The sequence below is a fragment of the Amblyraja radiata genome, chromosome 9 (assembly GCF_010909765.2).
Source record: "Amblyraja radiata isolate CabotCenter1 chromosome 9, sAmbRad1.1.pri, whole genome shotgun sequence".
Classification (NCBI taxonomy): Eukaryota; Metazoa; Chordata; class Chondrichthyes; order Rajiformes; family Rajidae; genus Amblyraja; species Amblyraja radiata.
Window position 1 is genome coordinate 33,763,881 of NC_045964.1, and position 24,396 is coordinate 33,788,276.

General features: G+C 47.8%; 1 protein-coding gene across 1 annotated transcript in view; it reads right to left on the reverse strand.

Annotated features, from left to right (window-relative positions):
- The window catches only part of tdrd9 (tudor domain containing 9), a 118,028-nt gene that overhangs the window by 11,858 nt on the left and 81,774 nt on the right, over positions 1-24,396 (reverse strand). The window contains exons 29-34 of the mRNA XM_033027051.1: positions 23,701-23,862; positions 23,509-23,579; positions 16,212-16,321; positions 11,947-12,043; positions 6,493-6,631; positions 3,350-3,462 (exon numbers count right to left, since the gene is read on the reverse strand). Of these exons, the coding sequence (XP_032882942.1) occupies positions 3,350-3,462; positions 6,493-6,631; positions 11,947-12,043; positions 16,212-16,321; positions 23,509-23,579; positions 23,701-23,862 (692 nt within the window). The remainder of the gene's footprint in view (positions 1-3,349; positions 3,463-6,492; positions 6,632-11,946; positions 12,044-16,211; positions 16,322-23,508; positions 23,580-23,700; positions 23,863-24,396) is intronic.

A 24,396-nucleotide genomic window follows, 5' to 3' on the forward strand; every position in this document is an offset into this window, starting at 1 on the left:
TCTTTCAAATTTGGTTCATTGGACAACACTAAATCCAGAATTTCCTTTTCTCTGGTCGGCTCCATTACAAGCTGCTCTAAGAATCCATCTTGGACGCACTCTATAAAACTCTCTTTCTTGGGGTCCTGAACCAACCTGATTTTTCCAGTTTACCTGCATATTGAAATCCCCCATCACCACAGTGGCATTACCTTTGTTACATGCCAGTTTTAACTCCTGCTGCAACTTACACCCTACATCCGGGCTACTATTTGGGGGTCTGTAGATAACACCAATTAGTGTCTTCTTGCCTTTACTATTCCTCAACTCAATCCACAGTGACTCTACCTCATCAGTCCCTATGTCTTCCCTCCAAGGGACTGAATTCCATTCCTCACCAGAAGAGCTACCGCCCCTCCTCTGCCCACCTACCTATCCTTTCTATAGGATGTATAACCCTGAATATTAAGTTTGCAGACCCGATCCTCCTGCAGCCACGTCTCGGTAATCCCCACAACGTCATATCTCCGTCATGTCATGTAACGCCTTGTAAAAAACTGAACGATTTGGTGAGAGTGTACAGAAGGGATATATTCTCTACAGCCAACTGTGTGCTGCTTTGCAAAGCATGTGAGAAAGCAGTGAATCATGAGAAGAAATATTTCGTCTCCCAGCAAGTACAGACAGCTAAACACAAGTCGGCGGCAGAGAAACTGAAGGTAGAAAATATGCAAGCTTGTCTCCCCAAAACATTTACTGCTGGCTGTAGTTGCAAATCTGAGTTTTCGAGTGATCTGTGCAACGCATTCATTGATGCTGGAATTCCACTAAAAATTGGAAAACAAATCTCTGAGGTTTTTTAGGGAAATACACAGAGGAACATATACCGAGCGAGTCATCATTACGGAAAAATTATGTTGACAGCAACTTCAACATTGTTGTGCAGAAAATTAGAGATGAAGTTGCATGCAACAAAATATGGATTTAAATAGACGAGACAACCGATGCTGTGGGGAGATATGTTGCCAATGTGGTCATCGGTACACTGGAGGCAGGTCAACCATCAAAGGAGTATTTCTTGACATCGGAAGTATTGGAGAAGTCAAAGTGCTCAACTATTGCTCAGTTGTTTACATCTTCACTTGCTGTACTTTGTACTGAAAGTTCCTGGCTATGTAGGTAGACATACAAGGAAAATGTGAGAGAGTGATTTTAGCTAACAAAGATCTTGAAGAAATACAAAACATAGCTAAAGTTCTCAAAGGTAGTTGTAATGCACAAGATATCAACATGACTATAGAGTCTGTAGCTTGTTTCAGGTATGCACCAGTGACCTTAGCTGGGGTAGAAAGACGTTTTTCACAACTGAAGCATATTCTGTCTGACAGACGGCATAGTTTAACACCAGATAATTAAAAAAAAAATGCTAGTAGTTATGTGCAACCTGGCAATAATGTAGTACACCTTTATAATTATCAGTTTTAAACATATCTTGGTTGTGGAAATACATGCCTTTTTTGTCAATAAATGCTTTTCATGCCTTTTTTGTAATTTTAATTTGCCTTTTTGGAAAGTTTGGAAATTAGCAAGCAAGTTTCCATGCAATTTCCCCACAGTAATCAGATTAGTGTACTAGTTTTGATTGTGAAATTATGTCTGTTAAACAATGTAACATACAGCATTTAGTATTTAACTAGACTAAGTGGGACCCGTTGGGTCCCAGTCACACGAGAGGCCTGTGGGGGAGATGGGGGGGGGGGGGGTTGTGGGGGGATTGTAGGGGAGGGGGAGGTTATGTGGGAGGAGGGTGTTGTGGGGGAAGGGGGTTGAGGGTGGGTGGGAATGTGTGTGGGCGGGGGGGGGGGTGTGCGGGCGTGTGGGGTGTGGACAGCGTGGTGTGTGGGCGGGGTGTGTAGGTGTGTGGTGGAAGGAGGGGTTTGTGGGGGCAAGGGTATGTGGGCGGCAGAATGTGTGGGAGGGGTGTGTGGGGGGGGGGGGGGTTTGTGTGGTGGGGGGGTGGATGTGTGTGGTCAGGGGGGTGTGGGTATGGGGGTGTGTGCAGGGGGGGGTGTGTGGGTGGGGGGAGAGGGGTGTGTGGGCGGGGGGGAAGTGAGCTCTGAGGAAAGAGGGGGGAAGAGCCATGGGGGAGCATCACGGGGGAGGGGAGGAGCCAGCGAGGGGGACCAGAGGGGTAGTGGCTGGAATTGACGGTGCGATGGGGACTCACAGCGGGCGCTGGCCGTTCTACTCCGCCGGGATCAGTCTCCGCTTTCCGTTTGACGACATCTCCGAATCTGGGCTGGGCTGGGTCTCCGACTCTGGACTGGGCTGTGTCTCCCACGCTGGGCTGGGTTGGGTCTCCGACGCTGGGCTGCTGCTTGGGGCAGGGTGGTGCTGGGCTACTTGGGGCAGGGCGGCGCTGGGCTGCTTGGGGCTGGGCTGGGCTGCTTCGGGTCCCTCCGAAAGTCCGGTTGGAAATCTCCGCCGGCCACCCTCAGCTCCAGTAAAGACGCGATGATGCAGGAAGGGGCGGACCGTCCCGGGGAGGGACAGGGGATGAAACTAATCCGCGCGGTGCCGACTGGCAGAAGAGATCGATCTGCGCACACGCGGTTTTTAAGATATTTAAACCTCGATGTTTTACGACATTCAACTGATCGGTACGAACCTTGGCGCACTCGCAGTACAGGAGAACGGTGAGTGAACTGGCGAAAAATCGTAGCGCTATCGCAAACCGTTTTTGCGCAAAATGAAAGACCGCCAAGATCAGAGTTTTAGTTACGTATAGATAGATATTTCAAGCTTGTAGCAAAGGTGGCATCACAGTAAAGTTGGTGCTTTACAGCTCCAGAGACCGGGTTCGATCCTGACCTCAGGTAGTGTCTGTTACGGAATTTGTACCTTCTCCCCCTGACCTGCGTGGGTTTTCTCCGGGTGCTCTGGTTTCCTCCCACACTCCAAAGATGTATAAGTTTGTACGTTAATTGGCTTTGGTAAAATTGTACCTACTGTGTGTGTAGGATAGTGTTAGGGGATTGCTGGTCAGCGTGGACTCAGTGTGCCAAATGGCCTGTTTCCTCGCTGTATCTCTAAACTAAACAAACTTATAATTATTTTTAAAAAACATCAATTTTGAAAATGTTACGAGAAAAATAAACTTGTTATGGTGAGCCTGAAATTCTCTGGGCCCTAATCCCCCTTTTTCCATTAAAACAATGATTTTCATAGAGCAAGTTTATTGGGAACTTAACTGCCGTTTAACTAATTTTAACTACTCAAATTTAGTCACTTTTGCCTTTGCATTGTACAAGCAACAGGTCATTCCGAGTATTAGCAGCACATTAAATAATATAAATTCCATAAGTCTTACTCTAACAGTCTGAGGCGGGCTTCATACTGCAATTTACGTATATTTTCTTGGTTCCTTGAACGCAGTAGTTGTTCACAAATTAATTTGTTGATGGTGCTCCGTAACAGATTGATCTAAAAACAAAATACACAAGAACAATGGCGGAATCTTTCTGTATTTTCATAATGATTTTAATCAACTTCAACAAAAGCACAGTTAAATTGATCAGAATGTTAATCAACTCTTACAGTTCATTTACTTAAAATAAATGGAATGTCTACCTTTCTTCTACTTGATATTCAAAGGGACTTGGGTGTTCATAAACATAAATCACTTTAAAGTTAACATGTAGGTAAACAAATCAAACAGAATGTTTAAGGTACACAAAAATGCTGGAGAAACTCAGCGGGTGCAGCAGCATCTATGGAGCGAAGGAAATAGGTAACATTTCGGGCCGAAACCCTTCTTCAGAATGTTTAACTTTTTTGCAAGTTAATGTGACAATGAAAGCAGAAATCTCTTGCTCCAATTATATCAGAGAGGGTGCATGCCATCCGGACGCAAGCAACCCAGTGCATGCCATCCGGACGCAACCAACCTCATATTCCGCCTGGGTTGCTTGCGTCCGGATGGCATGAACGTTGAATTCTCCCAGTTTTGCTAGCCCTTGCTGCCTCCTCCCCTTCCTTAACCCTCGAGCTGTCTCCTCCCATCCCTCCGCCCTCGGGCTCCTCCTCCTCCCTTTTTCCTTCCTGCTCCCCCCCACCCCCCATCAGTCTGAAGAAGGGTTTCGGCCCGAAACGTCGCCTATTTTCTTCGCTCCATAGATGCTGCTGCACCCGCTGAGTTTCTCCAGCATTTTTGTGTACCTCCAATTATATCAGATACTGGTGAAACTGTGTTTGGAATATTGTATACAAGTTCAGTCTTCTAAATTATGGAAGGATATACTTACAACAAGAGAATAGAAAAGGTTCACAGGTTCACTAAGAATTAAGAAGAATGACGGGTGAAAAACAAGAAAAATAAAAACTAGAAAAACAATCCACAAGCTTTTACCCACTGCAGAGCTACATCTTTTTCGTACGAGTCTGGAACCAAGAGTTGGAAAACAAATGAATTTACTTTCTTTTAAAACACAAATTTTGCAAGAAAATTTGGTACCTCAAAAACGAGGGTGATTTTTAAGGGTGATTTGTTTTAACAGAGCGATTGTAAGGTGTGGGTGACTTGTACTCTCCAAAACTTCAAAACAAATGTAAACTTCAAATCATTAGTTTGTGTACGTTTATATTCAAATAGAAGTTATCCACAGTTTAATTACTTCATGGCAATGAAGTAGTTAGTTTTGCACAGTCAATAGACAATAGACAATAGGTGCAGGAGTAGGCCATTTGGCCCTTCGAGCCAGCACCGCCATTGAATGTGATCATGGCCGATCATCCACATTCAGTACCCCGTTCCTGCCTTCTCCCCATATCCCCTGACTCTACTATCTTTAAGAGCTCTTTCTAGCTCTCTCTTGAAAATATCCAGAGAACCGGCCTCTACCGCCTTCTGAGACAGAGAATTCCACACTCACAACTCTCTGTGAGAAAAAGTGTTTCCTCGTCTCCATTCTAAATGTCTTACCCCTTATTCTTAAACTGTGGCCCCTCGTTCTGGACTCCCCCAACATCGGGAACATGTTTCCTGCCTCTAGCGTGTCCAAGCCCTTAACAATCTTATATGTTTCAATAAGAATCCCTCTCATCCTTCTAAACTGCAGAGTGTACAAGCCCAGCCACTCCATTCTCTCATATGACAGTCCCGCCATCCCGGGAATTAATCTTGTAAACCTACGCTGCACTCCCTCAATAGCAAGAATGTCCTTCCTCAAATTAGGGGACCAAAACTGCACACAATACTCCAGGTGTGGTCTCACTAGGGCCCTGAACAACTGCAGAAGGACCTCTTTGATCCTATACTCGACTCCTCTTGTTATAAAGGCCAACATGCCATTCGCTTTCTTCACTGCCTGCTGTACCTGCATGCTTACTTTCATAGACTGATGAACAAGGACCCCCAGATCCCGTTGTACTTCCCCTTTTCCCAACTTGACGCCATTTAGATAATAATCTGCCTTCCTGGTTTTTATACCCCCAAAGTGGATAACCTCACATTTATCCACATTAAACTTCATCTGCAATGCATCTGCCCATTCCCCCAACCTGTCCAAGTCACCCTGCATTCTCATAGCATCCTCCTCACAGTTCACACTGCCACCCAGCTTTGTGTCCTCTGCAAATTTGCTAATGTTACCTTGAATCCCTTCATCCAAATCATTGATGTATATTGTAAATAGCTGTGGTCCCAGCACCGAGCCTTGCGGTACCCCACTAGTCACTGCCTGCTATTCTGAAAGGGACTCGTTAATCCTTACTCTTTGTTTCCTGTCTGCCAACCAATTTTCTATCCATGTCAACACTCTACCCCCAATACCATGTGCCCTAATTTTGCCCAGTAATCTCCTATGTAGAACCTTATCAAATGCTTTCTGAAAGTCCAGGTACACTACATCCACTGGCTCTCCCGTGTCCATTTTCCTAGTTACATCCTCAAAAAATTCAGGAAGATTAGTCAAGCATGATTTCTCCTTCGTAAATCCATGCAGACACGGACCAATCCTGTTACTGCTATCCAAATGTGCGGCTATTTCATCTTTTATAATTGACTCCAGCATCTTCACCACCACCGATGTCAGGTTAACTGGTCTATAATTCCCTGTTTTCTCTCTCCAGCCTTTCTTAAAAAGTGGGATAACATTAGCTACCCTCCAATCCACAGGAACTGATCCTGAGTCTATAGAACATTGGAAAATTATCACCAATGCACCCACGATTTCTAGAGCCACTTCCTTAAGTACCCTGGGATGCAGACCATTAGGCCCTGGGGATTTATCAGCCTTCAGTCCCATCAGTCTACCCAACACCATTTCCAGCCTAATGTGGATTTCCTTCAGTTCCTCCGTCACCCCTGAGTCTGTCATTAGCTTTCTCATTTTAGCAACAGGATGTCAGTTAGTGATGAAGACAAAGATCTAAGTTCTATTTCAAACATTTTATCACAATTTAGCTGCGGATTAAATCTATACATTTCTTACAGATAAAGTAATGTAACACTACCTCTATAATGTCATTAACATCAAAGTGCACATCAAACACAACTTCCAGATCATGTCCTTCCAATGAGGGGGCACTACTGATTGGATTCCAACCTAAACCACACAAAGCACCGGTGTAAATGTTTCTCAACCTGTTAGTTCTGAAGAGAGGACACAGAATGGGGAAATGTTAATGCATGGTAAAATTTCCAAAACTTGACAGCAATATTACCACCATCTCAAATATACATTCAATACGGTGCAATCACCTACTTAAGCATAGCTAGTGAAATATCTGTTCTTACCCAACGTGTTCAAATGAAATAAGCAACTTAGATCCTTGAATTCCTGGCCCATAGATAGCAATCAGCAAGGATGGGCAACAAAACATCTTCCACGATAATTCTCAACACCAGTGCCCCGCAAAGCTCTGTTGTCAGCCCCCCACTATTCTCCCTAAGCACTCACAACTGTGGGGATAATGCTACTCTAACTTCACTGTAGTGGGCCTGTTGCATATGCTACATATTCATTGTAGCAGTCCCAACCTCCTGCACTACTTTGTATCAGGCACACTCACCACACACACACACACACTGTGATTAGGTATGTAAGCACTTTCAGTATTACTACGCCACACAGACAAAGGAGCTGAATAAAGGAGTACAATAAGGCAACTGAAACAACCTGAATTGTGTCGTTTATTATCAGGATATCAAACGCGAAGACACAACATGGTGGCAGCGGTGACTTTCGAGTAAAAAAAAAACCGCGCTATTGTGAATCGCTATTGGGAATTAGGAACAGCGGCTGCAGAGAAATTGATTTTTTTTTGTGCACCCGCCTAACAACACAAGATGGCGGCCTCCACAGCAGCAATGAGCCTCCACCCTACGATGAACTGGGACGCCGATGATGTGGTGGAGGCGTTCAAGAAATTCAAACAAAAGAGCCAGCTGGCATTCAAAAGCTTCCTGAAAGGAACTGCAGATGAAGAGAAGGTCAGTTATATTTTACTATGGCTCGGGGAGAAGGGTCTAGACATTTTTAACAGTTGGAGCTTAACAGAGCCCGACTGCAATAATCCGGGAATAGTCCTTGAAAGGTTTGCGAACCATATGGAGCCCAAATCAAACCACAGAATCCATCGGTATGAGTTCCAAGGGCTAAGACAAGACCCACAAGAAACAACCGACACTTTCCTGTCGAGACTAAGGAACGTGGCCAAGAAATGCAGATTTGGTGATGAAGATGACAGAATTGTCGACCAGCTAATATGGGGGTGCGCCCACCAAGAGGTCCAAAAGTCCCTAATAGGGAAAGACACCCTCAACCTAAAAGACGCCGTAGATGCTGCCAGAGCTTTCGAAGCCACAAGGAAACAAATGTCCTCCCTCTGCCTTCAAGTTGGCTCATCTCAGAGCAGCACCAGAGTGAATATAGACGCTCTCTCAAAACGTGACCCTGGCTCCACCTTAAAGGCTCCAAAGCAGACATTTTCTAGGCATGCAAACAAACAAGCAAGCCAAAGAAGCTGCTGGAACTGCGGTACAGAGCATGCATTTGATGATCGCAGGGAGTGCCCAGCATACGGGACTACCTGCAACTCCTGTGGGAGGCCTAACCACTGGAAGAAAATGTGTAGGTCAACAAAATCATACAGCACCAAGCCAAAGCAGCAATGGTCAAAGAACGATAGAAATACGAGAAGGAAACAAATACACGCACACGTCCAACAGGAAGAGGAGATAACCTCAGATACCTCTGAGGAAGAATTCCTTTCCGTTGGGACCATTGACGTCCACGAAATGGGAAACAACAAACCACATAGCAACAGAGATGAAGCATATACTATAATACAACTACAGAAAAAAGTGGGAAAGAAAAGAACAACGATTAATCTAAGGCTCAAAATTGATACTGGAGCCCAGAGCAATATCTTACCAGTCAATCTTTACGGAAAGATATTCCCTGAACACATGACAAAAGATGGCAGCGTCAGGAAAGGAATCCTTGGAAGTAGCGATGTAGTCCTAGCTGCATACGGAGGTTCCATAATCCCACAGCTAGGCAAAACAATCATAGCAGGAACATACAAAGGGAAAGAAGTGAAATGCCCCTTCTACATCACTAAATCGAAAGGACCTGCTATTCTCGGCCTGAACACGTGCCAAAGACTGAAGATTGTGTCAATCAACCATGAAATCAAGACAAACTCCTGCAGAATTGACAGAAACATACCCATCAAAAACCGGCCGCCCATCAGGAACAAAGAAGAATTGATGGACATGTACCCAGAGTGTTTTGACGATACCGTTGGTTGTTTTGAGGAATACGAATACCATATCACAGTAGACCCCAGTGTGAAACCAGTGATCCACCCACCCCGCCGTGTTCCCCTTGAACTGAAAGAGAGGCTAAGGGAACAACTAAACGAAATGGAAAAAAAGGGCATCATCACAGCAATAACTAAACCAACTGATTGGGTAAATTCAATTGTTATCAAAGAAAAGCCAAACGGAAAACTAAGGATATGCCTTGATCCCAGGGATCTGAACAATGCATTGAAGCGCGACCATTATCCAACTCCAACCCTTGAAGAGATCACACCAGCACTGGCCGGTTCCAAGGTGTTCAGCAAGCTGGATGCTAGCAATGGATATTGGAACATCAAAATAGACCGAAAGTCATCAATGCTCACCACTTTCAACACGCCATTTGGCAGATTCAGATTCAACAGGCTCCCATTCGGGCTGAAGGTGAGTCAAGATGTCTTCCAGCGGAAAATAGATGAAACATACAAAGGCTGTAAAGGGGCAATCGGGATAGCAGATGATATCCAAGTATACGGCAGAGATGAAGAACTCCAGCTCCTCACCCAAATGGTAATACAGGGGTGGCCAGAAAAGAGACAACAAGTTCAGCCTCTCCTCCGCGAATACTGGACCATCCGTGATGATATTTCGGTAGAGAATGGAGTCCTGATGGCCGGATCACGAATCATCATACCCAAGTCCATGAAAAAAGAAATCCTCGAAAAGATCCACCAGGGACACTTAGGAATGGAAAAGTGCAGACTCCGTGCTAAATCCGCTGTGTACTGGATAGGCATGTACAAGGACATAGAAAAGCTGGTATCTACATGCCACATATGCCAAAAATACAGGAATTCACAACAGAAGGAGGAAATGACACCCAGTGATATCCCAAGCCGGCCATGGCAAACCATCGGAGCAGACCTGTTCACAGAGAACCAGCAATGGTATTTGATTATGGCCTGCTACTACTCCAAATTCCCATTTGTGAGAAACGTAAAGGACTTGAAAGCTAAAACAATTGTGTCAATTGTTAGAGGGTTGTTTGCAGAGCAAGGAATACCTGAGCAGATCGTATGTGACAATGGAACCCAATTCACATCTCGGGAATTCAGAGAGCTAGCCACCGAATACGGGTTCAAAATCACAACATCTTCACCACATTACCCAAAGGGCCATGGGTTTATTGAAAGGCAAGTACAGACAGCCAAGAAAACACTAATAAAATGCCGAGAGGCAAAGGAGGATCCAAACCTGGCACTTTTATCCTTACGGGCAACTCCACTAAAGGCTGACATGAAGTCTCCTGCAGAAATGCTAAATGGCAGGAAATACAAAACCACCCTGCCAAGCAAAATCCAACCCCCTATCGACCAAGAAGAAACAAGGGCAAAATTGGCAGCTGCCCAGGAGGAGGGGCTGAAACAATACAACAAAAATGCACAGTATTTACCTGAACTATTTCAAGGCCAAAACGTACATGCTCAGGATCCAACAACAAAGAAATGGACCCCAGCACAAATCACCAGCAGGGCTGGAACCCCAAAATCATATATCATAGAGACAGAACCGGGCAGGCAGTTGAGACGAAACAGAATTCACATCCGCCCGACACCTGAAATGTCAACACCTGCAACTTCAAAGACAACACCAGCAACTCCTAGGACACCACCCACAGCAGCAGCAACACCTGCCATTGATGACAACACATTCTCACAAACTGCTACCAGTGAGTCATATAGTCAACCAGCACCAACCAATGGCCAGGAAACAACTCAACAAGTTACCAATACATCGAGTGCAACACTGCAGGCAACAACCAGATCTACTAGATCCAGGAGCAACATCTTACCCCCAGCGCGTTATCGCTAGCACTGGAAGGGACAAGTCACGCCAAGACATGACTCTTGACTGGCTACGCACTACCTGAAAGAAAACAAGCTGCCATTATATATTTTGTTGTGTAGTATAGTAGCAAGCAGAATGCCATGAATGTGGGCAGAATAATCCCACGGTATCTGCTACAGGATTGCCACCCTCGCTCTGGCAATCCTCTAGTGTCACTAATTTTTGTTCCTTTCTTTTGAGAAGGGGGGATGTTGCATATGCTACATATTCATTGTAGCAGTCCCAACCTCCTGCACTACTTTGTATCAGGCACACTCACCACACACACACACACTGTGATTAGGTATGTAAGCACTTTCAGTATTACTACGCCACACAGACAAAGGAGCTGAATAAAGGAGTACAATAAGGCAACTGAAACAACCTGAATTGTGTCGTTTATTATCAGGATATCAAACGCGAAGACACAACAGGGCCATACAGCGAACAATGGCAAGACGCTGCGAGGGAAGGAGACATAAACCCAAGTAGCATAGTGTCAAGACTACAACCTGTAGTCTTCAGCAAAATAAAGGAGCTGTTCACTAACTTTGTTGCAAAAAGTACCATTGAAGCGGCCTGTATCAATGGTGCTGAAATAGAAATGGTCAACAGCTTTAAGTTCCTCAGTGTAAATAGCAGTAAAGATTTGCCCTGGTCCATCCGTATTGAAGCCACAGCCAAGAAATCACACCAACGCCTCTACTTTCTCAGGAGGAGGAATTTGGCCTGGCTCCAATGTCTTTTAAGGATTTTTTCAAATGCACCCCAGAAAGCTTTCTATCTGGATGCATCAGACCATGGAATGGCAACTGCCCTGCCCAAGACTGCAAGAAAGTGCAGAGTTGTGAACAAAGCCCAGTATTCTAAACTATTTGACTCATCTATACTTCACACTACCTAACAACATCAAAGACCCGCTGAGTTATTCGAGCATTTTGTGTCTACCTACACTATATTCTACACTTTTTCCTTTCCTTTAGCCAAGGTTTGATTATAATCATACGTATATATATTTTTTATCTGGATAGAATGTAAAAACAAAATGTTTCCACTGTATCTTAGTACACGTGACAATAATAAATCCACTACAGGTTATGTATGTATCTGTAGTTAAAATTCCTTATTTATCATTTTATGAAGTCAAATGGCACTACCAGTGACATGCATGTGCCTTATTTAATCAGAAATAGACTAATCAAGCAACAAAGAAGAACTCAAAGAAGAAAAATAATGACATTTAATATAATCCTCTTGCAGATTTTCATATGTACCTCAGTTCTATGACTGGAGCAAATATCATACATATTAGAGCTGGTAACCCATGGATATCTGGCATCAATGTTGTTTCTCTCACAATGATAGTTGAGCCTGCAAGATCAGAAATAGAAAATAAAATTGTTTAAAGCCTGGCTGCTAAATAAATGGACTCAATTCATATTTAATTGCCATTACAATGCATATACAGATTATGATTTTCTTCAAAATATTGCATAAAGAAAATTACATTTGTAAATAACAAACACAATGGCTGCTCATGAAGGCGTTTGATGGTGCAATTTACTATTCTTTAAAGCACTGGGATTCTACTTCCAATCTAGTAGGACAGAACCAGTCCATGCATTAGGATGATTTTGGAAGTGAATGTATTACTTTTGTATGATTTTAAAGTGGGTACATCTGCACACGAACAATGCAATGACCAGGATAAAAATGGAACTAATAATTGCACAACATAAAGCGATTTATACAGAAATACTAGACTAAGTGGGACCCGTTGGGTCCCAGCATCACACGGGAGGGCTAGTCCCCCAACGCAATATTCCACCTCTCCACCAATTCCAATATTGGTGGCCGGTAGGGGGGGGGGGCTTTCTGGAATGCTAGTATGGGTGTTGTGGGCTGAAGGGACTGGTTTCCAGAGGGCTAGTATGGATATTGTGGGCCAAATGGATTCTTGAACTGGCGGCTCAGTCACTCAAGCCTGTTGTGCTGGCAGCTCACTCACTCACGGCTGGTGGGTTGGCAGTTGACTCACGGCTATTCCTTGAAATTCCATTTCAAGCAGGGTGCAAGGCCACCAAATTCAAGTGCAGTTTCATACTACTTCAAGCAGGGTGCAAGGCCACCAAATTCAAGTGCAGTTTCATACCATTTCAAGCAGGGTGCAAGGCCACTAAAGACAGCGAGTCGTGACCTCTCCCTCCTCCATCTTGCAGACTGAGCCACGCCCACTTCTGGGTTTTGTAGTCCTTCCCCTCCCACCAGAAGGGGCGTGGCCTTCATGGTGTGATTGACAGGAGAGAGAATCTCAACATTTTTTAAACACTAATAACTCTTTTATTTTTCATCGATGGGAAAAATCATCGGCACCTGATGAGCGGAGGAGGACTGAGCAAGATGGCCAAAAATCATAGCCGTACGTAGCAGCGTTTTTTCTAAAATCAATATAAAGCGCAAACAGGAAGTGGTCAAGATTAAACTTTTAATTATATAGAAGGCAAGGCAACTTTAGTTGGGCAAGGCAACTTTAATTAGGCAAGGCAACTTTAATTTGGTAAGGCAACTTTAGTTAGGCAAGGCAACTTTAATTAGGCAACACAGCTTTAGCATTTCCAAACCAAAGGCAACATAGCTTTAGCATTTCCAAACCAAAGGCAACACAGCTTTAGCATTTCCAAACCAAAGGCAACACAGCTTTAGCATTTCCAAACTATATTTTCAAACCACATTAAGGGCAGACAGGTCAGTAAAACCACTCACAGTTTAGTAGACATGTGTTCAGTGTTATTCACAGCTCAGACTGAGAGACGTGACCCTCTCGCTCCCCCATCTTGCACAGACTGAGGCACTCAACACTTCCGGGTTTTATAGTCCCTCCGGAAGGGGCGTGGCCTTCAGGAGAGAATCTCAACATTTTTTAAACACTAATAACTCTTTTATTTTTAATCGATGGGAAAAATCCTCTTGTCCTGCGTAGCGGAGGGGAACTGCGTAAGATGGCCAAAAATCACAGCCGTAAGTGGCAGCGTTTTTTCTAAAATCAATATACAGAACAGGAAGTGGTCAGGATCACTTTTAGTAATATAGATAGATGTTTAAGAAGGAAATGCAGATGCTGGAAAATCGAAGGTAGACAAAAATGCTGGAGAAACTCAGCGGGTGAGGCAGCATTTATGGAGCGAAGGAATTAGGCAACGTTTCGGATCAAAACCCTTCTTCAGACTGATGTGAGGCTGGGGGCGGGAAGAAGAAAGGAAGAGGTGCAGCCAGAGGGCTGAGGGAGAGCTGAGAAGGGGAGGAGAAAGTAGGGACTACCTGAAATTAGAGAAGTCAATGTTCATACCGCTGCGGTGCAAACTGCCCAAACGAAATATGAGGTGCTGCTCCTCCAATTTACGGAGGTCCTCACTCTGGCCATGGAGGAGGCCCAGGACAGAAAGGTCGGATTCGGAACGGGAGGGGGGGTTGAGCCAATGGGACATCAGGTTGGTTATTGCGAACCAAGCGGAGGTGTTCGGCGAAGTGATCGCCAAGGCTACACTTGGTCTCATCGATGTAGAGCAACTGACATCTAGATCAGCGGAAGCAATAGATGAGGTTGGAGGAGGTGCAGGTGAACCTCTGCCGCACCTGAAAAGACTGCTTGGGTCCTTAAATGGAGTCAAGGGGGGAGGTAAAGCGACAAGTGTTGCATTTCCTGCGGTTGTAAGGGAAGTTGCCCGGAGAGGGGGTGGTTCGGTGGGAAGGGGTGAATTGACCAGGGAGTTACGGAGGGAGCGGTCTCTGCGGAAAGCAGTCAGGTTAGGAGATGGGAAGATGTGGCAAGCGGTGGGATCTCGTTGGAGGTGGCGAAAATGTCGGAGGATTATTCGTTGTATGTGATGGCTGATAGGGTGGAAGGTGAGGACAAGGGGGACTCTGCCCTTGTTACGAGTGGGGGGACGGGGAGTGAGAGCAGTCACGGGGTATAGAAGAGACCCTGGTGAGAGCCTCATGTATAGTAGAAGAGGGGAACCCTCGTTCCCTGAAGAATGAGGACATCTCCGATGCCCTGGTGTGGAACACCTCATCCTGGGTGCAGATGTGGCGTAGACGGAGGAATTGGGAGTAGGGGATGGAGTCCTTACAGGAAGCAGGGTGGGAAGAAGTGTAGTCCAGAAATATCATTAGTTTGGTGTTAATGATATGGGAATAAGCTCTGCGTTAGTAATCATGTGTGTTTGTCTCTAAGCCATGCCTTTTTTTAGATAGGAATGCATTACGGCAAGAGTGTATGGGAGACTTCCAAGATCAGTCCATTTTTCCACTGGTAAGCGCACATTTGGATGGAAAAGAGCTATGGATAGCAACTGGTGGTATTTTTACTTGGCCTCGGAAGAATTCCGGCTGATATTGCAGACTAGCAGACAGTAAGCAAATTCAGGATTCCTGGGTTTAATCAGGGAGCCAGCCAAGAATGCAGACTCCGTAACTCCCTGGTCAATTCATCCCTTCCCACCGAACCACCCCCTCTCTGGGCACCTTCCCTTGCAACCGCAGGAAATGCAACACTTGTCGCTTTACCTCCCCCCTTGACTCCATTTAAGGACCCAAGCAGTCTTTTCAGGTGCGGCAGAGGTTCACCTGCACCTCCTCCAACCTCATCTATTGCTTCCGCTGATCTAGATGTAACTCCAAAATACATCAGAAGAATGAAGATTATAAGTACAGTCGGGAGTCTACGTGGCAACATTCAGTATTTAGGCAAGAATTTAGGTCAAGCGATATCATTAAAATCTCAGCTAGTAAAATGAACAATCCTACATCCAATTAATTATTTCTAATGAAGAAATAATGCTGCCCTTCTTACTTAGCTTTCATTTATAGTGCACTTTTTAATCTTTAAAATGCCTGTGGAGTAGTCTTGGGTACTAATTAGCAGAGATGAAATCATAAATTGTTTCTGTGATGCTAACAATAGTGCAGCTGATAGAGCTGCTGCCCCCCTGCACCAGGTTCAACCCTGACCTCGGGTGCCACCGGCGTGGATTTCCTTCGGGTGCTCTGATTTACTCCCGCGTCCCAAGGACATGCGGGTTTGTCAGTTAATTGACCTCTACATTGCCCCTAGCGTGTAAGAAGTGGAAAATGAAAGTGGCATAACAGAACTAGTGTGAACAGATGATCGATGGTCTGTGTGGGCCAAAGGTCCTGTTTACATGCTGTATCTTTCAACTTAAATTAAAGTTCATAAAACAAGGAATACTTGAAATATGATATTTGAGATAAAGCTCTCAATAAAAATATTTTGCTTGGTCTCTTGACCGTGTCTGGATATTGAAAACAAAATTTTAGGATCATTTTTGCTCGGCTGTTGTACAAGAATTAGTTACTGATGAATTTTCCAATTTACTGAAGTGATTTCAAGAGTAGGGCAGATACAATGAAAATTGCACCCAACCTGAACTTTAAATCTTTAACAACTTTTCTCGAGAAATATTTATAGTTCAAATAGATATATTACATCTTGTGCCTTGTCTGAAGTAATCTTTCGTACCTGAGGTATTTACCGACACTGATGCACCAATCAATATCCTCTGTTGACTATCTTCTGGGGCATTATTCAGAGCTACTGAATTTATACTCTCTCTCTCAATCCACACGTTCCTATGCAAATTAAAAAAATAAACAGTTTAAAAGAATTAAAATCAACTGCAGATAAACAAAAATCTCCCTCTAAACTGCATTCAGATTTTTAATCAGCCAAACTACAGGTTATGCAGGAATGCACAAATGTCAGTTCGCTTTCAACAGTCTCGACCCGAAACGTTACCTATTCCTTTTCTCCAGAGATGCTGCCTGACCTACTGAGTTACTCCAGCACTGTCCATCTTCGCTTTCATTTAAAGCAGGTGTTGCACTAAGCCTATCAACTATTTGTGGCCATATTATCTATCACATGAATTTGTTAGAAACGAAATAATTTTTTGGCAACTGAAACACCTACTGTTGCCAAAAGTTGTTTTTTATCTGTTCTACATAGGAACTTTAGACCACTACTAAAGTAAGATTGCCTACTTTAATTTCCAATTCATCACCCAACTCCATCCTTGCCTCTGCTCATGTTGCTAAAATTGTTAGTCAGACATCTGTAACCTCAAGATGTCTCTATTTAATTCACTCCTTGCCAATCTCCATCATTCTCTCCATTAATCACTGAGAGCTGTATTGTTTCAGCATAATAAGTTAACAAGCACTGGATAATCAGACTGTCATATAATAACCCTGTATTCAAATTTTCATCCAGTTTCCTAATCGCATATTTAGGTTTATATGAATTTGGATAGGCGGCATTTAGAGTATTGTGCGGAGTTCTGGTCATGCTGTTAAAGGAAAGATGTGAAGGCTTTGTAAAGGGTACAGATAAAGTTTACCAGAATTATGTGTGGATTATAGGGCATTAGCTACAGGGAGAGGTTGGACAGACTTGGATTGTTTTCTCTGCAATGCCAGAGCTTGTGGGAAGACCTGACAGTACAGGTGCACAACCTTTTATCCGGAGTTCCGGAAACCGAAAAGCTCCGAAAACCGGACATTTTTCCCAGGATGTCGTCTGCACACCAAAGCTCGCATTGGCGTCCAACTTGACCCGAAACGACCCACGGTCAACCCAGGTCTGTACTACTGTAGCGGCTGCCTCCTCCCCGGAGACCGGGGAGACACTTAAACATCTGTAAATCATTGCTTAAATGTTAGTCAGTTAGTTTGGAGGGCTTTTATGTGAAGGGGGGGGGTGAAGGGGGAAACTTTAATTCTTAGTCCCCTACCTGGTCGGAGAGGCGGGGAGCGGGCAATGCCTTACCGGGTCGCCGTGCAGTAAGCTCTGGAGCGCTGTGGCCGCCGACTCCCAACACCGCGGAGCTGGGGCTGCGGGCGTCCGGCCGCGGGCGGCGCCTGTTGTAGCTCCGACCCCGGCAACTCTACCCCTGGCTGCGTGGCGCTCCAAATCCAGCACCGCCCGCGGCCCGCGACCGGACGCCCGCAGCCCCAGCTCCGCGATGTTGTGTGTCGGCGGCCACAGCGCAACGGAGCTTACCGCATGGCGACCCGATAAGGCATTGCCCGCTCCCCGCTGGTATCCCAGCGCTGCGACGCCGCCGACTCCCAACATCGCGGAGCTGGGGCTGCGGGCGTCCGGCCGCGGGCGGCGCTGGATTTGGAGCAACCGGCGCCGCCCGCAGCCCCCAGCTCCGCGATGTTGGGAGTCAGCGGCCACAGCACTCCGGAGCTTACTGCACGGCGACCCGTAAGGCATTGCCCGCTCCCCGCCTCTCCGACCAGGTAGGGGACTAAGAATTAAAGTTTCCCCCTTCACCCCCCCCACCACATAAAATCCCTCCAAACTAACTGACTAACATTTAAGCAATGATTTACAATGATTCCCCGGTCTCCGGGGAGGAGGCAGCCGCTCCAGACTTTTCAAGCCGCCCGCGCTACCCACCTAATCTACGCTAAAAATCTTCCATTCGGAAATCCGAAAAATTCCGAAATCCGAGCAGTGTCTGGTCCCAAGGCTTTCGGATAAAAGGTTGTGCACCTGTAGTATATAAAATTATGAGATAATCACTCAGAACCTTTTTTTCCAGCATGGGGAAAAAAAATCAAAGACCAGAGGGCATAGATTTAATGTATGATGCACAAAGTTTAGAGGAGATGTGCAGGACAGATTTTCTTTAGACAGAGGGTGGTGAGTGCAAGGAACACATTTCCAGGGGTGATGGTTGAGGCATAGGATAGTGGCATTTAAGAGACTTTTGGATAGACATATGGATATGCAAGGAATTGAGGGATATGGATTATGTGCAGGTAGATAAGAGTTGGACCTGGTATCACGATAGGCAGAAATTGTGGCCCATTGGGCCTGTTCTTGCAATGTCTTCTGAAAAATCTATCCTACTGTGGCGGCTCCTAAGGGTCGTGCCATCATACTGCCGAACCCCTCGGCACAGGAGTGGTGCAGTCCGGAGGCGGCCCTTAGCCGGAGGGTTTAAAAGGCAGGGGTTTGGGTGCCATCTTCCTCTAGTTTCGTCCTCCCTACAACTGGGAGGAATATAATAAAGGTGCTTCTCGAAACTCTGGACTTCGTGCCTCCTTTCGAGACCCACGCACCACATTGGTGACCCCGACGCTCCATTAGCGTCATGATGGAGGGACAAGAAAGCCCTGCCCCCTCACGCCAGCCCGGCCCGGGCTCTAGACGCAGTCGCCGTTAAGCTGCCCAACTTCTGGACCACCCGGCCGCTCATCTGGTTCCAGCAGGCGGAGGCCCAGTTCAACCTGCGGGGCATCACGGTCGATGCCACCCGTTTCTATTACCTGGTGGGAGCCCAGGATGCGGTTGAAGAGGTCATGGACTTCCTCGCAGACCCCCCGAACAGTAATAAATACCTCGGCCTGAAAGAGCTCCTGCTCCAGATTTACGGACTGAGTAGGATGGAGCGGGCAGGTAGGATCCTGCAAATGGGGGGGCCTGGGCGACCGGCGGCCATCTACCCTCCTAAAGGAGATGGTGGCGCTACTAGACGGGCACACGCCGTGCCTGTTGTTTGAATACGCCTACCTGCATCTGCTGCCGGCCTACATTCGGTTGCAGCTCACCGACGTCTCGTTTGCCGACCTTCGGGCCTTCGGGAGGCGCGCCGACGCCCTGTGGATGGCGTGCCCTGATGACGTCAGCGCGCTGGGCGTCAGCAGAGACGGGGTCGCGCTGAGGTCGACGCGCCCTGATGACGTCAACGCGCTGGCCGTCAGCAGGCACGCCGATGACGTCACCCCAGCAGCTCCCGATTTCCTCCGGTGGGGCGGGGGAGCTGTGGAAGGAGTGACAGCTCCAGCCCGACGGCCCGCACGATCACCCCCAGCGGCAGTGAGGGGTACTGCACCTGCAGTCCAGCGCCAGCAAGCTTCAGACACCACCAGCAGGAGCAGGCAAGCTCCAAGTGACTCCAACAAGAGACGCTGGTGCTACTACCATCAACGCTGGGGTGCTGCAGCACGACAATGCCGCCAGCCATGCACATTCCCGGGAAACGCCTGGGCCGGCTGCCAATAGTCCCCGCGGCGGCCGGCCAAATTCACCGCCTTTTCGCCTGGGATCGGCGCTCCGGGACCCGCTTCCTCGTGGATACAGGAGCGGAGCTCAGCGTCCTGCCCCCTTCGCTGGCCGACTTTCGTTCCGGTAAGCGGGGGCCCGTCCTCACCGCAGCGAACGGCAGCCCCATCCGCACATATGGACTGCGCATGGTTCCCATCGTGCTCGGCTCCTGCCATTTCTCATGGAACTTCACCATTGCCGACGTCTCCCAACCATTGCTCGGGGCCGATTTCCTCCGGGCGCATTCCCTCATGGTGGACGTCGGGCGTCAGCGTTTGGTCAACGCCACTACGATGGAGCCGATCACGTTGCGTTTGGATCAACCGGTGGGACGGCCACTGGCGTCCGTGGACTCCCGATTCGCACGGTTCTCGGCTGCGTTCCCGGACATTCTCACTCCGCAGTTTCAATCATCAACCCCCAGCCACGGGGTGGTGCATTATATCCCGACTACCGGCCCACCACTCCATGCACGAGCACGGCGACTGCCACCAGATAAACTGCGTCTGGCACGGGGGGAATTCCGCTCGATGGAGGCCCTGGGGATCGTCCGCCCTTCGAGCAGCCCTTGGGCGTCTTCACTCCACATGGTCCCCAAGTCAAGCGGGGGCTGGCGACCTTGTGGGGATTACCGACGGCTGAACGCTGCAACAACATCGGATCGATACCCCGTACCCCACATCCAGGACTTCACGGCCCATTTGGCTGGGGCCACAATTTTTTCAAAAGTGGATCTGGTACGGGGTTATAATCAGATCCCGGTTCACCCGGATGACGTGCCCAAGACGGCGATCATCACGCCATTCGGGCTTTATGAGTTTACTCGGATGCCGTTCGGCCTCAAAAACGCTGCACAGGCCTTTCAGCGCCTCATGGACGGGGTTTGTCGCGGCCTCGATTTCGTGTTCGTGTACCTGGACGACATCCTGGTGGCCAGCCGCTCGCAACAGGAACACTGCGCTCACCTTCGGCAGCTCTGTCAGCGAGCATGGTTTGGCCATCAACCTGGACAAGTGCCGTTTTGGGATAAACGAAATTGACTTCCTCGGCCACCGCGTGACTGCGCAAGGCGCGGTTCCCCTGCCTGACAGGGTCGACGCCATCCGTCGGTTTCCCCGCCCACGCACGGTGCGTGACCTGCAGGAAGTTGTCGGCATGGTGGCATTCTACCATCGTTTCGTGCCATCCGCGGCCCACATCATGCGGCCCCTGTATCAACTTCTGGCGGGTGGGCAGCACAAGAGCGTTGAGTGGACCCACGAGGCGGAGGCAGCTTTTGACGGCGCGAAGGAGACCCTTGCTCGGGCCGTACTGCTGGTACACCCGCAGGGAGGTGCCCCGACTGCTCTCACGGTGGACGCCTCGGAGTCGGCGGTTGGTGCTGTGCTGGAGCAGCTGACGGGCGGAGGTTGGCGGCCCCTGGCCTTCTTCAGTCAGCACCTCAACCGTGCGCAGACCAAATACAGCGCGTTCGATCGTGAGCTCCTGGCTCTGTACCTGGCTGTGCGCCATTTTCGCTACTTCCTGGAGGGCCGCCCGTTCACCGCCTACACCGATCATAAGCCGCTCACTTTCGCCCTGCAGAAGGTTTCCGATCCCTGGTCCGCACGTCAGCAGCGGCAATGGGCTTACATCTCGGAATACACCACATCTATCCGCTATGTCGAGGGGAAAGCGAACCGGGTGGCCGATGCATTGTCCCGCCCCGCTATAAACGCCGTGTTCGAGGTGGCGCCCGGAATGGACTATTCTGCTCTGGCAGAGGCACAGCTCACGGACGATGAGGTGCCCGCCTACCGGACTGCCATCTCCGGCCTCCGCCTTGAGGATGTCCCTCTCGGTCCTGGGGGAGTGACAATCCTGTGCGATGTGCCGTCCCTGCCATCTGGCGCCGGAGGGTGTTCGAGGTGATCCACGGACTGGCTCACCCATCAATCCGGGCGACAACGGCACTGGTGGCAGCTCGTTTCATGTGGCACGGTCTGCGCAAGCAGGTTGGCCATTGGGCTCGCACCTGCATTCCGTGCCAGACGGCAAAAATCCAGCGCCATGTCCGTGCGCCTCTCCAGGAGTTTGGTCTACCTCACCGGCGGTTCGACCATCTCCACATAGACATTGTAGGGCCTCTCCCGCCGTCCCGGGGCATCACCCACCTTCTGACAATGGTGGACCGCTTCACGCGGTGGCCGGAGGCCATTCCGTTGGCTGACACTTCAACGGCTACGTGTGCTCGTGCGTTGTCCGCGCACTGGATTGCTCGCTTCGGGGTGCCGGCGCACATCTCCTCAGACCGGGGGCCACAGTTCACCTCCGAGCTGTGGTCAGCCATGGCTCGCTTGCTGGGTGTGCGGCTGCACCACACCACGGCTTACCACCCGCAAGCTAATGGTCTGGTGGAGAGGTTCCACCGGCAGCTAAAGGCGGCATTGAAGGCACGACTCTCCGGCCCGGACTGGATGGACGAGTTGCCGTGGGTCATGCTGGGCATCCGGACCGCTCCCAAAGAGGACTTGGCCTCATCATCGGCGGAGCTCGTGTACGGGTCGCCACTCACAGTGCCCGGGGAGTTCGTGCCGTTGGCGCCGGAGCAGCAGGGAACGCCCTCCTCCACCCTTCAACGCCTTCGCGAGCGAGTTGGCAAGCTCGCACCCGTCCCGACGTCCCGCCATGGGACATTTCGCCCACACGTGCCATTGGCCCTCACGGACTGCCCGTATGTTTTCCTGCGCCGTGATGCCCACCGGACGCCACTCCAGAGGCCATACGAGGGCCCGTTCCGGGTGCTGGAACACGGGCAGTCGACTTTTGTCCTGGACATGGGGGGCCGGCCGGAGGCCGTGTCGATTGACCATTTGAAGCCGGCGCACCTGGATATTGACCAGCTGGTTGCCCAACCTCGGCCCCGAGGGCGCCCCCCCTCACGACTCCCTCCACCTGTCACTCCATCTGTCATTCCGCCGGTCCCTCGACCTGTCCCTCCACCTACGCCCCCGCAAGCCCCGGGATCTGCTGACTTCCGCACGCGGGCCGGCCGGGTCGTGCGCCCGCCGGTGCGTTTCGTGCCTCTGGTTCTGGGGGGGGGGGGGTCCTGTGGCGGCTCCTAAGGGTCGTGCCATCATACTGCCGAACCCCTCGGCACAGGAGTGGTGCAGTCCGGAGGCGGCCCTTAGCCGGAGGGTTTAAAAGGCAGGGGTTTGGGTGCCATCTTCCTCTAGTTTCGTCCTCTCTACAACCGGGAGGAATATAATAAAGGTGCTTCTCGAAACTCTGGACTTCGTGCCTCCTTTCGAGACCCACGCACCACCCTACGTTTATTCTAACTTTTTGATTATCCTCATACACAATAACTGGTGGCTTTAATTCCAGCTTCAAACTTTGGAAATACTTCCTTAAATAACTCCATTCTTACTTTCGTTTATTCTCTTCTAATATGTTGCTTGTCATTGGATAACACTTCTATGATGTACCTTGGAATCTTTTACGTCATAGAACTATGTTAATAAGGAGGTTATTTTCAAGTATTCAAGGAGCAATACCTGTCAAGTCAATTCCAATTTCTCATGAATTGCAATAAGACAACAAAATACAATTCTTCACTATGCTAATAGGTATTCACAATGTTCTATTCTCTAAATGCAAAATATAATACTGAAGTTCTATGGCAAAGGATTTTCATATAGAATTATTTAATTTTCCTTACCGGAACCTGGACATTGTAGTCATACTATAAAATTTGGTCTCATATGGATTAAAGGGACCATGTAAATAGACCTGAATATATTAAAAGACAATCAAATCAGTAAACAAAATGTTGGATGAATACATTAATATTGAAAAGTAATTTATTCCTAAAATTACTTGATTAACATTTTTATTGGAAATAATTACTAACCTTAGTACTAGGAAAACCGAGTTTAGCAGATGAGAATGCTTTAACTAATGTTTGAATCAGCTTCCAGTTTTCCTCTTTCTGAGTCCACGTAGTCGGTTGATTTAAACCTATCCTTTTATGGATAGGAGACTGTAATATGGTTTTCAGTTGCTCGTGACTTAACTAGGCATAAAAAGGCATGGATGTTAAAACAGATGTAGACAAAAACAAAATGTTGTGCAATAAGAGTCAGCCATCCTAACACAGTAAGCAAAATATAAAAGGTAGACACAAAATGCTTGAGTAACTCAGCGGGACAGGCAGCATCTTTGGAGAGAAGGAATGGGTGACATTTCGGGTCGAGACCCTTCTTCAGACCTAAGCAAAATATGAAGACAGGTTTTAATTTATAAGATTTAATAATACATGTGGTGATCCACACAAACCAGGAATATGCCATACTTGATTTAGTGCTGAATTAGCTCTGAGCCAAAGATATGGCCTTCTGGTAAGCAGGAAGAAGTGTCTCCCGGCTGCTATTCAAGCACAATATCTAGATGAGCCATGGCAGATTGGATGGTGCCCTATGTGTTTGTTTCTCAGACCCTTCTCCATTGCACACCAATATGAGAGGATTGAAAGGATATTAGTTACATGCAGGCAGGGGAGAATTGTTTAATTTGGCATCATGTTTGATGCAGACATCTTGAGCCTTAG